This window comes from Salmo trutta, chromosome 6, assembly GCF_901001165.1.
Source record: "Salmo trutta chromosome 6, fSalTru1.1, whole genome shotgun sequence".
NCBI classification, from domain to species: Eukaryota; Metazoa; Chordata; class Actinopteri; order Salmoniformes; family Salmonidae; genus Salmo; species Salmo trutta.
This window is the reverse complement of record NC_042962.1, coordinates 58,307,051-58,320,750: the sequence shown is the minus strand read 5'-3', so window position 1 is coordinate 58,320,750 and position 13,700 is coordinate 58,307,051. Positions and strand designations below refer to the sequence as shown.

The window sequence follows — 13,700 nt, the reverse complement described above, 5'->3', positions numbered from 1 at the left end:
GTGATTCTGAAAAACGCAGGACTAGCAGTAGCCACAAGAGGGGAGTGTTACCTATGTAGTTTTATTACTGAGAGAGGCTGTGGATGAGCCAGCATTTCTGTCTGGGCACTGGTGAGGACACACCCACCCTCACTCTGACCATAACAACACTGCTTCCCCTAGCAACAGCCCAGCCTACAACCAAGCACATCTGATTCCCTTTAAAACATATTCAAATAATCAGATTCCACATTTTGATGTCCATGTCATCTTTAATGCTTGTTTCGTTTTCTATTTGCAGAAGAGATCAAATCCGTAAGATTGTTGAGGATTCAATGGCACCATTCCAGTTCATCCTCCGCTGTCATACTCTTAATCTGAATGTGTATAAATACTGTGAAGAGAAGAGGGCAGTGGCATAAGGCCAGGCAGTGCTGGCAATGTGTGTGCACTGGGGCCTTTGGCTATGAGGGGCCTGCAAACTCTCACTATCAAGTGTTGCATTGGCCTTCTAGGTATCTGCATAGCAGGCCCTAGAATTTGTACACTATAGACCATTGCAAAAGTCATCACATTGCTTAACTGAAAGATGGGCCTACATGTCATTTGCACAACAATACATCCCAGTCATGGTAATTTGTAACTTTTTTCAAATTTGGCCACTACATGCCACTAAATATTTGAATGTATTGATGACTAGTACATCTATTTGGTTCACATAACAAACCTCAATGAACAGTTCCAATGTTATTTGTTATTGTTGTGCAAAGACTGCTGGCAAATATGCAAATACTGTTCAATAATATTGTAGAGGAGATTCAGAGGCATGGCTTATTGAGGGCGTGGCTTTCAATTAGTTATTTTTGGCCACCTGGAAGTGTGAATGTCTTTCCAGTTCATCTGGTCTGTTCACTTTCAATTACTGTTGTGAATTGTGATGGGAGGCCAAGTTATAATTTTGTTCACACAGGCCTGTGAAGATTTAGTCACGCCACTGGAAGAGGGTGTAACTATAGAGATGATCAGGCTACTGAAGGGCTCACTTCTGCCTAACTACAACACAGACAAAGGTAAATGGAATACCAGTCTGCTAGTTGAGGCTGGCGCTTTATGTTAGCCTGGAAAGGCCTTGTTCCAGTCGGGCCTGTTTTTCCCATTGTGTTTGTTTCACAGCTCGTTGAGAGGACGGAGATAGTAATCAGCACACAGGAAACTGTTTGAGCTGCAACACTGCAAAACTGTTTGTAAATGAACACAGGCTGTTAAAGCCCCAGTGCCGTCAAAAACATGATTCATTTCCTGTGTTTTATATCTATTTCCACACGATGAGGTTGGAATAATACTGTAAAATTGTGAAAATTATGATAATGCCCTTTTAGTGTAAGAGCTGTTTGAAAAGACCGCCTGAAATCGCAGCCGTTGTGGTGGGATGGAATTTTGGCCTGACTCAGGCAGTAAATGAGTTAATAGACCAATAAGAAAGAGGGTTCAAAACCTCCCTGCCAATAACAGCTAGTTTTAACTAACAGACCACTCCCAGACAGTCCTATAATTGTTATTGCTTGAGAAATTGCTCTTTGCTAAAAAAGCTATTTTTGTTTATTTTTGACCATTTTGATTGAAAACAATGACATGAAGGTACTTAATTGTTACCCAGAAATGATTTAATATTGAGATAAAAATGGCTGCATTGGACCTTTAACATGAATTGAACAGGATGAAATGTAACTGAATTATTAACCTTTAATTAACTAGGCAAGTCAGTTAAGAACAAATTCTTATTTACAATGACGGCCTACCCCGGGCCAATTGTGCACCGCCCTATGGGACTCCCAATCACGGCCAGATGTATTTGGGGACTGCAGTGACGCCTCTTGCACTGAGACGCAGTGCCTTAGACCGCGGTGCCACTCAGGAGCCCACTTGGGAGCAATCTTAACGTTCTCACTCCAAGAAATGTTCTCACTCCAAGAAATGTTCTCACTCCAAGAGAGCTAGTGCAAAGCATTCAATGCCATCACGTTAACAATCCAAAACGAAACAGAAAATAGAACCTGGATAAGAATGCCAGCCAAGCCAGTAAACAAACCAAACTCAAGGAACGAAGGAAAATGCAATAACCACTAAAGGTATTTATTTTCACTAAAATGTGAAGCAAAGAGCTATTACTAACTAATTACAACCACATGTGACTGCACTGCTGTGTGCCTATTGCCTCAAGCAGTCAAGAACCTGCAGAGAGAGAACTGAGAGACTGAGGCAAGGATTCAATCTGGCTTGGCTGTTGGAGAGACGTGAAATAGCTTGGATGCTGCCTTGAGACTGAGACACATGGGTTATTCATTAGTAACAAGCAGCATTCCACGCTGTGAGACTCAGGCTCATAGTCTCACATTGAGCGTCACTGGTACAGTACGGTGGCCTCATTGGGTCAAAAGACTGCAGCACTATTCAGGAGATTAGGATACAGGATTATGTCAGGGTAGATTAGACAGGTAAGCCTGGTGAGACTCAGTCCGGTTCATGGGCCTTCACTGTGAAGAAATCATATGGCAGCCTGCCCAGCCCAACCTGCCTTACAGCTTGCCTGGTCTGCCTGTCAACAAAGACCGATGAGGAGGGTGGAGGTCTGGGGCTGCCTGTCAACAGAGACCGATGAGGAGGGTGGAGGTCTGGGGCTGCCTGTCAACAGAGACCGATGAGGAGGGTGGAGGTCTGGGGCTGCCTGTCAACAGAGACCGATGAGGAGGGTGGAGGTCTGGGGCTGCCTGTCAACAGAGACCGATGAGGAGGGTGGAGGTCTGGGGCTGCCTGTCAACAGAGACCGATGAGGAGGGTGGAGATCTAGGGCTGCCTGTCAACAGAGACCGATGAGGAGGGTGGAGATCTGGGGCTGCCTGTCAACAGAGACCGATGAGGAGGGTGGAGATCTAGGGCTGCCTGTCAACAGAGACCGATGAGGAGGGTGGAGATCTAGGGCTGCCTGTCAACAGAGACCGATGAGGAGGGTGGAGGTCTGGGGCTGCCTGTCAACAGAGACCGATGAGGAGGGTGGTCTGGGGCTGCCTGTCAACAGAGACCGATGAGGAGGGTGGTCTGGGGCTGCCTAGGCAAGTGTAGACCATATCAGATTAAGCATCGTGGATAATTTCAGACACTCATTCACATCCTAGCCTGCCTTAAAGCTGTAATATGTCACTTGTTGGGTGACACAACCAAATTCACAGAGAACTGTAAGTTATAGATCTGTAATTTTCATTGAAAGCAATATACAGGGGGTACCGGTACCGAGTCAATGTGCAGGGCTACAAGTTAGTCGAGGTAATTGAGGTAATATGTACATGTAGGTAGGGGTAAAGTGACTATGCATCGATAATAAACAGCGAGTAGCAGCAGCGTAAAAAAGGGGGAAGTGGGGGTCAATGCAAATAGTCGGGGTAGCCAATTTTCTTGCTGTTCAGCAGTCTTATGGCTTGGGGGAAGAAGCTGTTAAGAAGCCTTTTGGACCTAGACATGGTGCTCTGGTACCGCTTGCCGTGCGGTAGCAGAGAGAACAGTCTATGACTATATGGTGGCTGGAGTCGTTGGCAATTTTTAGGGCCTTCCTTTGACACCACCTGGTATAGAGGTCCTGGATGGCAGGAAGCTTGGCCCTGGTGATGTACTGGACTGTATGCACTACCCTTCGTAGTGCCATTTTAACCACTAGGGTTGTGAAACTAAGTGGATCTATGGAAATATCGCCACTTTATCAAATTCATGTGTAGGGACATGTGACAATAAAGTGAATGACTAAGTTAACAGAACTTATATCATTTCATTGGGGGAAAAAGTAATGGAAGATGAACCTGTGAAAATGGTGTCTCTACTTCAAGCCATAACTGTATATCTCTGGTCACAAAAAAGATTTACGTTGGATCCCGTATTGTAGGCCTATATACAGGACAGAAATACCAGAAATATAATCCATGATTTTTACAACTGGCTGCATCCATCCCCTTCGAGACAAAACACTCCCCCGGTTTATTTTTTCATTTAACCTTTATTTAACTAGGCAAGTCAGCTTATTTACAATGACGGCCTACTCCGGACGACACTGGGCCAATTGTGCGCCGCCCTATGGGACTCCCAATCACAGCCGGATGTGATACAGCCTGGATTTGAACCAAGGACTGTAGTGACACCTCTTGCACTGAGATGCAGTGCCTTAGACCACTGCGTCACTGGCGAGTCCAGTTCTTAAAGACAGCTCTGATAACGCTAGCCACTGATCAGTACTATTAGAGGCCTGGAAGCTTGCACTAGTCGGCTGGGACAGCAGCAGCTCCCATCCAGAGCAGACCTCATGGAGGCTTAAAAGCAGAAGAGCTTCGTAACTCCAGATGTTTTTCCTTCCCCAGTGTCAAGACCTTCACAGGCATGATGCATCCCTACAGATCTATTCATAGCCAGGCTCTCTGAGTGAGAGGAGAGGGAAGGGCCACCTCAACACTTACTGGAAAAGAAAGGCTCTTGGAAGTTATTCAGTGCACTCCTCTCATAGGGGCAAATCCGAACTTCCCGTTAAGACGAAATTCTCTGTTCTGCCATTGACCTCAATGAAAGTTAGGCTTCGCCCCATCGTGAACACATAAGTGCAGGAAAATGTGATCATTATAAACGGTTGATCACTTTAACCTAAATAGTTTAGTAAAAGCGTAATGCACTGTACTGTATAGTACATTCTTGTCTCACGCTGTGCTCATGAGGCCTTGCTGGGGGGCAGAGTAGAGTTTCCCATTCAGGTGTGTTGTGACAACCCCATAATACTATAAAAGTACATTCTAGTCTCATGATGTGTTGAAGCAGTAGTCCTATTTGGGGGTTGAACACATATCTTGGAGTTTTCTGGGGTGTTTTGAGACTAAAGTCCATCCAGAGAACACATGGTGTCTGTCTGTCTGATACATGCCCGTACAGGCCAGTGCCCTGATATATACATAGCAGCATTTTACTGTGGTAATCTTCTTAGGAGGAGCCTCATGCAGAGATTTATGCACTTTGGAGAGCAGCAGACTTCTGCTGGGTGTGTGTGTGTGTGTGTGTGTGTGTGTGTGTGTGTGTGTGTGTGTGTGTGTGTGTGTGTGTGTGTGTGTGTGTGTGTGTGTGTGTGTGTGTGTGTGTGTGTGTGTGTGTACATGCGTGTTAGGCTCTTTAGACCATATTATAAAGACACTTAATGGCCAAAATGTCTCTGCCGTGATGCCCAACATGCTGATGAAAGTGAGGGGAGGGAGAAGGGTGGCAGTACAGTCACATCCTCTAATATCAACACAGTCAGGGAGGACAAGTTAAGAGAGCCGGTACATGTAGCAATGACTCCATGTTTCAGATATCTGGCATGCCTGTGTCGCTGTAAGCTAAGCAGTCAAACCTTTACGTTCACCTATCCGATCATTTCAGACAACAGTGACTACAGCACTTCATGGAAGGAAGGTCAGGCCTCTGACTCAGTAGATGTATTGAATCATGATGGCTGATGGGAGGTCAAAGGTAGCTGGAAGTCTAGACTAGTCGCCTGTTCATCACTCTTCACTAATCGCCTGCCACCTCACCCAACGCTACACAGCGACTTAAAAGTTCCAATGCAGTCGTTTTTATTTCAATATCAAATAATTTCTGGGTAAACATTAAATACTCTACCATGATTGTTTTTCAATTCAAATGGTCAAAAATAAACTAAAATAGCTTCTCAGCAAAGAGCAATTTCTATAGCAAGAATTTTGCTCGGACTGTCTTAGAGTGGTCTGGCTGGAGGAAAACTGAAAACTCTCTGTTATTGGCAGAGAGGTTTGGAACTCTCTTTCTTATTGGTCTATTAACTCATTTACCGGTGATGTCAACAGGCAGGGCAAAACTCCATCCCACCAAAACAGGCTGAAATTTCAGCCAGTCCTCTCAGACTCGTTGGGAATCCCTTTTAGATGAAATGGGTCAAATAAAGTTTGATTTGAGACATGATTAATGACAGAATACAGTAAAAGCTGGTTATTGTTACCATGCCACTACTCCAGCAGTGATTAAAGCGCAGGTTCACGGTTTTCTTCATGAATCGTGTTCTGGAGGCAGCTCTGCAGAGTACTAGCTGGCACAGCCACAAAGTCATAGAATCTGATTTTAAACCTAACCCTAACCTAAACCCTAACCTTAACCAGACGGCTAACCCTAATGCCAAACCCTAACCTTAACCAGACTGCTAACTCTAACCTTAACCAAACTGCTAACCCTAATGCTTAACCCTAACCTTAAAATTAAGACCAAAAAGCACTTTTTTTGTTTTCAGGAATTTTTACAATATAGCCAATTTTGACTTTCCAGCTGGTCTATCTAAGGGGAAATCACTCAGTTCTGCCTTCAGGACAAGACTCATGACAATAAATGTCAACCTGCGATTAAAGCAGGATGTGGATGATGCTGAGAGGCTTAAGAGATGCAGGTCACTGGCATAGACACAGTCCAATCCCCTGGTGCAGAGGGGCTGCTGAGTGCTTTTACACACAAACACGCACATACACAGATCGCATGCACACATATACACAAACACACACACAAAAGTGGACACACACACATGAACATGTACACACACCAATACACACATACATGTGCACCCAAGGGAACAGCTGTCAGCTTGCCCAGTAGGTCAGACTTCACCAGCTAGAACATGAAAGTCAGCCAAAAGCCCATCTCTTCCCCCTCACATACCCCCAACCCCACCATGGACCACTGTACTGCCCCCCCCCTTTTTAATACTGGAGCTGTCTATCTCTTAATTCCTCCTAATTCCACAGGGACACACCCCCTAACATCATGTTTAACCATTGACTAAGGATTCTGAATCTGGCCTGTCTGTTATTTGTCAAACAACACCCTGGAACTAATGATATGACAAGCAGGTACCTGCTGAATATCACTGTCAAACAACACCCTGGCACTAATGATATGACTAGCAGGTACCTGCTGAATATCCCTGTCAAACAACACCCTGGCACTAATGATATGACTAGCAGGTACCTGCTGAATATCACTGTCAAACAACACCCTGGCACTAATGATATGACTAGCAGGTACCTGCTGAATATCCCTGTCAAACAACACCCTGGCACTAATGATATGACTAGCAGGTACCTGCTGAATATCACTGTCAAACAACACCCTGGCACTAATGATATGACTAGCAGGTACCTGTTGAATATCACTGTCAAACAACACCCTGGCACTAATGATATGACTAGCAGGTACCTGCTGAATATCCCTGTCAAACAACACCCTGGCACTAATGATATGACAAGCAGGTACCTGTTGAATATCCCTGTCAAACAACACCCTGGCACTAATGATATGACTAGCAGGTACCTGCTGAATATCCCTGTCAAACAACACCCTGGCACTAATGATATGACTAGCAGGTACCTGCTGAATATCCCTGTCAAACAACACCCTGGCACTAATGATATGACTAGCAGGTACCTGCTGAATATCCCTGTCAAACAACACCCTGGCACTAATGATATGACTAGCAGGTACCTGCTGAATATCACTGTCAAACAACACCCTGGCACTAATGATATGACTAGCAGGTACCTGCTGAATATCCCTGTCAAACAACACCCTGGCACTAATGATATGACTAGCAGGTACCTGCTGAATATCACTGTCAAACAACACCCTGGCACTAATGATATGACTAGCAGGTACCTGCTGAATATCCCTGTCAAACAACACCCTGGCACTAATGATATGACTAGCAGGTACCTGCTGAATATCACTGTCAAACAACACCCTGGCACTAATGATATGACTAGCAGGTACCTGCTGAATATCCCTGTCAAACAACACCCTGGCACTAATGATATGACTAGCAGGTACCTGCTGAATATCACTGTCAAACAACACCCTGGCACTAATGATATGACTAGCAGGTACCTGCTGAATATCACTGTCAAACAACACCCTGGCACTAATGATATGACTAGCAGGTACCTGCTGAATATCACTGGGATGACAGCAGAATGAGTTGATGACAACATCGTGCTCTGGGCCCTGGATTAATGATGTCTGTCTGTCATCTGCAGCTCTCAATGGTTTGTTATCACATGACTGGAGGCTTCAGGCCTCACTGCACTTGGTTTGGTTTGAGAGACACTTGACGTCTCATTGAGAACCATTTCCACTGAGCAACAGACTGGAGTATTATAGCGTCTTATCAGTGCCTTAGATTATAGTGTGTAGAGATGGGAGAGAGACAGGACTGGAGTAAGCATATTTTATATTGCAGTAGTTGCATTAGAACGTGCGTGTGTGTGTGTGTGCGTGTGTGTGTGTGTGTGTGTGTGTGTGTGTGTGTGTGTGTGTGTGTGTGTGTGTGTGTGTGTGTGTGTGTGTGTGTGTGTGTGTTCAAAACAACCCCATATTCTACTTAAGAACAGCTGTATAGCTTTGTCAACACTGTTATGAGGACGAGACACAGTGTATTATTATATTCCAGGATGACAACATCCCAACATCCCATTTCAGATCATATTCTCATTAGCATGCAGGTGGGAGTGTCTTCTGAAGGGCCTTCACATCATGTTGTCATTCATATGGTGACCAAGCCCTCCTCTGATGTCAGCACTAAACAAAACACTGCCTTCCTGGTTGCTTAGTTCCCACCACACCCATGACAACTAGGGACGTTTATGTGTTGAAGGATCTGACTAGTGGTTCTGACTGATAGAACCTTTCTGTGTTTCTGTACCGACACATATGATTCTTATTGCACATGGACTTATTAACCTGTATACTTCTTTATTTAGAAGAATGGCAGGGGACCAGGAGAGCATAACAAGCCCAATGATATTTAGTGAGGATGTTTAGAACCTTTCAGGGGGAATATTATGGTCCACATAGTGAGGTTTTACTTCATTCAGGTTTACAGACGTGGCTGATCAGAAAACCTACAGTACACCATTACACTGGTGAGTTGTTTTAGTATCACCAAGGACCGGGGTTACATGGTGATAAAATCAACCAGATGAAAATGAAAGAGCTGGGCTCTAGTGACATTTTGGAGGCCATTTGCAATGGGCACCGGGCGTGGCAAGTAAATATTTTCAACATGTTGTGGTTACTGGTGAACAGACTTCAATCTATAGTTGGTCCGGAGCCTGTTCTTACAAATACTAGTCGGAGTCTCACTAGAGCCTTGGACTTTTTTATTTTAACCTTAATTTAACTAGGCAAGAACAAATTCTTATTTACAATGACAGCCTTACCGGGGAACAGTGGGTTAACTGCCTTATTCAGGGGGGGGGACCACAGATTTTTACCTTGTCAGCTCAGGGATTTGATCCAGTAACCTTTTGGTTACTGACCCAAAGTTCTAACTACTAGGCTACCTGGCGCCAGACTTCAATATAGTATGATGACACTGTCTGTTGATCTCCCAATGATTGTATCCCCATCAACTTCTGATTGTGTTTCCTCCACCCAAAATACATCATCTCACATCACATGTGGTCCCCTGTGGCTCAGTAAGTAGAGCATGGTGCTTGCAATGCTAGGGTTGTGGGTTCGATTCCTGCTGAGATTGCCACATGAGAAGTGTTTAAAAGCGTCTGCTAAATTTGGATATTATATGATGTGGTTTACTTTATCTCCTGTCATTGGTCTGCACTGATTTGTTTTCACCTATCGTGTGACCTCAAATTGTTGTAAAGAGAGGAGGAGACAAGGGGAGGAAGCCAGTTCAGACTCCCTCTCAGTATTGAGTTGCACCCCTCATTGCAGTATGACCTACATCTATCTTTCTCTCTCTCTTTCCTGCTTCTTTAATAAGCGTCATGGATAGATGATAGATGATTGATGGATAGATGAATAGGTGATAGATGATATATGATAGATTATATATGATAGATGGATAGATGATAGGTGATATATGATAGATGATAGGTGATAGATGATATATGATAGATGATATATGTTAGGTAATAGATGATAGGTGATAGATGATATATGATACATGATAGATGGATAGATGATAGGTGATATATGATATATGATAGATGAATAGATGATATACGATAGATGAATAGATGATATATGATAGGTGATAGATGAATAGATGATTGATGGATAGATGATATATGATATGATAGATGAATAGATGATATATGATATGATAGATGATATATGATAGGTGATAGATGATATATGATAGGTGATATATGGATAGATGATAGATGATAGGTGATAGATAATATATGATAGATGATTGATGGATAGATGATAGATGATATATGATAGATTATAGATGATATATGTTAGGTAATAGATGATATATGATAGGTGATAGGTGATATATGGATAGATGATAGGTGATAGATGATATATGATAGATGATATATGATATATGATAGGTGATAGATGATAGATGACAGGTGATAGATGATAGATGACAGGTGATAGATGATAGATGACAGGTGATAGATGATAGATGACAGGTGATAGATGATAGGTGATAGATGATAGATGACAGGTGATAGATGATAGGTGATAGATGATAGATGACAGGTGATAGATGATATATGATAGGTGATAGATGATAGGTGATAGATGATAGGTGATAGATGAATAGGACATGGATCAATAGCTAGGAAGTCTGACATCATAGTTGGTACCCATTTCAACATGCAAGGAGAAAACAAAAGTGTCCTTGCCACAAAGGTCATCCCCAATTGTCTTTATCAAGCAATTTACCCCTCAACAATTCCCCCATTCATTGTGTCACTTTGATCCACATGCCAGTTTATGTAGGCCAAGCAAACAATGTCCTGTTTCCTTTTACAAATAATGCGTCTTTGTCTGTTAGTCCAGGGAATGCCTTGCATACAGCATCGGAGAGGCAGCACGATACACATCCATTACCCCCAGTGAATAATAATTACCACGCTGTGCTCGTCAGTTGAGGAGGGTGTGGGCTGCAGCAACTGATGCATGGTTTGTGAATAGTCCTACTGTAGCCTAGGCTAGTGGTTCCCAGACTTTTTCCGTTACTATACCACCAACTGAATTTTGCTCTGTCCGGAGTACCCCTGAAGTACCCCCCCATGTGCATTTTACCAGTAAGCTTATAGTCTCACGAGTCTTCTTAAGAACACCCTGGATAGGCCAAGTACCCCCAGGGGTCCTGCTACCCCAGGTTGGGAACGTCTGGTCTAGGCTATACTTTACACGTATGATTGACATGCTCGTGTCTTTATGTTGGCATAATATATATGTATAACATAGGCTTAAATTGAAGGCACTCCGTGGAATACGTTTGGCGCAGTATGACGAGCATTGCCTTCCAAAAGAAGAAAGAAAAACATATCCCCAAACTTACCTCTCGAGCAATTTGACTGAGGGCATCGTCCTCCGCGGTCAGCCTCTCCCTGTTGGGGATTCTTTTTCTTCCACTACCAGTAATCTGAGTTCCCATGTTTGTGTATTCTGTCATAAAGTCCTTACTGTAGCATACGTGTCAGCCTCGAAGAAATTCAAAAATGGAACACAGGAGCCGAATGAGGACGATGAAGGGCACACTGGAAAAATATAATCACCATCTCCACGTAATGGAAAAATAGCTCACCAACAACACGCGAAAAGTCAACTATTTACAATCTGGTAGCTACAGTGTAACAACAATCCTTCATCAATTCGCTTCCCAGGCACGAGACTTGATGCCATTCTGATACATTGTTTCAATGTAACCGCCTTCACATGTAACAAACTGCATTACGAATATCCTTGATTCCTGTTGCTGATAAACAACTAATATCACACGCGTCACTTTGATGTGTCAAAACACCCTCATAGCACCAGGCTACCTCTTTGGGTACCTTGGAAAACGAATTGTCATCTAGCTAATCCGAGGCAATTGTCATCATATAGATACGTTTCGGTATGGAACACTAAAACAGGAACGCACGCGAGCCTGATAAATAATCGTTTTGTACGTAGACCTAACAGCGATTGAATAATGTCCTCGTTATTTGCTTTAGTAGGACGCGGGAGTCGACGAGATGTCAAAGCAGATAGACGAAAGTTTTATAGCAGCGCAATCCCGGATGATGACCACAGCGGGATGAATACACGTTCCGGGGCAGAGCGTCGAGCCCGCTGGAGATAGATAGTGGCCGCAGTATGGACGGGATGGGTGTCCTCAAAACAGTCCAATTTTACTGCTCATACAATTGTCAAAACAGTTCCTTTGTGGTGTTTTCGTTCAGAATGTATCGTATAGCTTGAGAAAGGTGTGATGCCTTAACAAATATTCTGTAGCCTAATGACCCGAATGGAATTACCCTGGAATGCAAGAAGCAGTCCTGTCAGTTGACATGGTCTTTAGACGAGTCTCGATGCAAACAGATAGGCTATTATCCTACCACTATTTTAGAAGGTAGGTCAGCACTGAGTTCAACCAAATAAATCTCACTTGCCATGTCAGATTTATGGCATAGGTCTGTATGGCAATTCTCTGAATAGCAGTGTGTTTGTCTTATTCCTTTGTTTAGGTGCATTCCTGATTCAAGCCTAAATTATAATATCAGACAATTTTCATCTGTAACGTTAACTCTGACCGCATGTCTAGTCAGTAAACTAGATGAACGCCTTCTGTTTATGCCAGAGAGCTCAGTGCCAATCCATAGCTACTGCGGGGAAATCACTCCCTCTAGTGGAGAAAGATAAGGCCTGAGAGCTCAGTGCCAATCCATACTGCTGGGCAATCACTTCCTATATTTTATTTAACTACAATGACGGCCTAGGAACAGTTCTAACGACAGATTTTACCTTGTCAGCTCAGGGATTCGATCTAGCAACCTTTCAGTTACTGGCCTAATGCTCTAACCACTGGGCTACCTGTCGCCCCTATAGTGGGGACAGATAACAGATTTGCCCTGAATGATTGTTTTTTAGTGTAATTGATATGTTATTGCAGTTGAATTGATGTTTTCTAGTGTCATTCAAATCAAATCAAATTTATTTGTCACATGCACCGAATACAACAGGTGTAGACCGTACAGTGAAATGCTTACTTACAAGCCCTTAACCAATAATGCAGTTTTAAAGAAAATACCTATAAAAAAAGGTAAGAGAACAATAACAAATAATTAAAGAGCAGCAGTAAATAACACTAGTGGGGCTTTATACAGGGGGTACCAGTACAAAGTCGTACTGGGGAGGGGGGGGGGGGGTCTGTTCAGGAGTCTAATGGCTTGGGGGTAGCAGCTATTTAGGAGCCTCTTGAACCTAGACTTGGCATTCCAGTACTGCTTGCCATGTGGTAGCAGAGAGAACAGTCTATGACTAGGGTGGCTGGAGTCTTTGACAATTTTTAGGGCCTTCTTCTGACATTGGCTGGTAGAGAGGTTCTGGATGGCAGGAAGTTTGGTCCCGGTGATGTACTGGGCTGTACGCGCTACCATCTGTAGTGCCTTACGGTTGGAGGACGAGCAGTTGCCATACCAGGCAGTGATGCAACCAGTCAGGATGCTCTCGATGGTGCAGCTTTTCAGTCTCCTGAGGGGGAATAGGTTTTGTTGTGCCCTCTTCACGACTGTGTTGGTGTGTTTGGACCATGTTAGTTTGTTGGTGATGTGGACGCCAAGGAACTCGAAGCTCTCAACCTGCTCAACTACTGGCCGTCGATGTGAATGGGGGCG

The 13,700-nt window shown here is 43.7% G+C and overlaps 1 protein-coding gene across 12 annotated transcripts in view; it reads right to left on the bottom strand.

The window, feature by feature from the left end:
• The window catches only part of LOC115196457 (leucine-rich repeat flightless-interacting protein 2), a 30,486-nt gene extending 18,056 nt beyond the window's left edge, over positions 1-12,430 (bottom strand). For 2 of the 12 annotated variants that reach the window (XM_029757301.1, XM_029757302.1), the window contains exon 1: positions 11,381-12,424. In XM_029757301.1, coding sequence (XP_029613161.1) covers positions 11,381-11,494 — 114 coding nt within the window. In that variant the 5' untranslated portion in view covers positions 11,495-12,424. Of the gene's footprint in view, positions 1-11,380 lie in introns of all 12 variants that reach the window. The other 10 variants (XM_029757305.1, XM_029757304.1, XM_029757307.1 and 7 more) reach the window with 8 other exon arrangements.
• Positions 12,431-13,700: the final 1,270 nt, after the last annotated feature.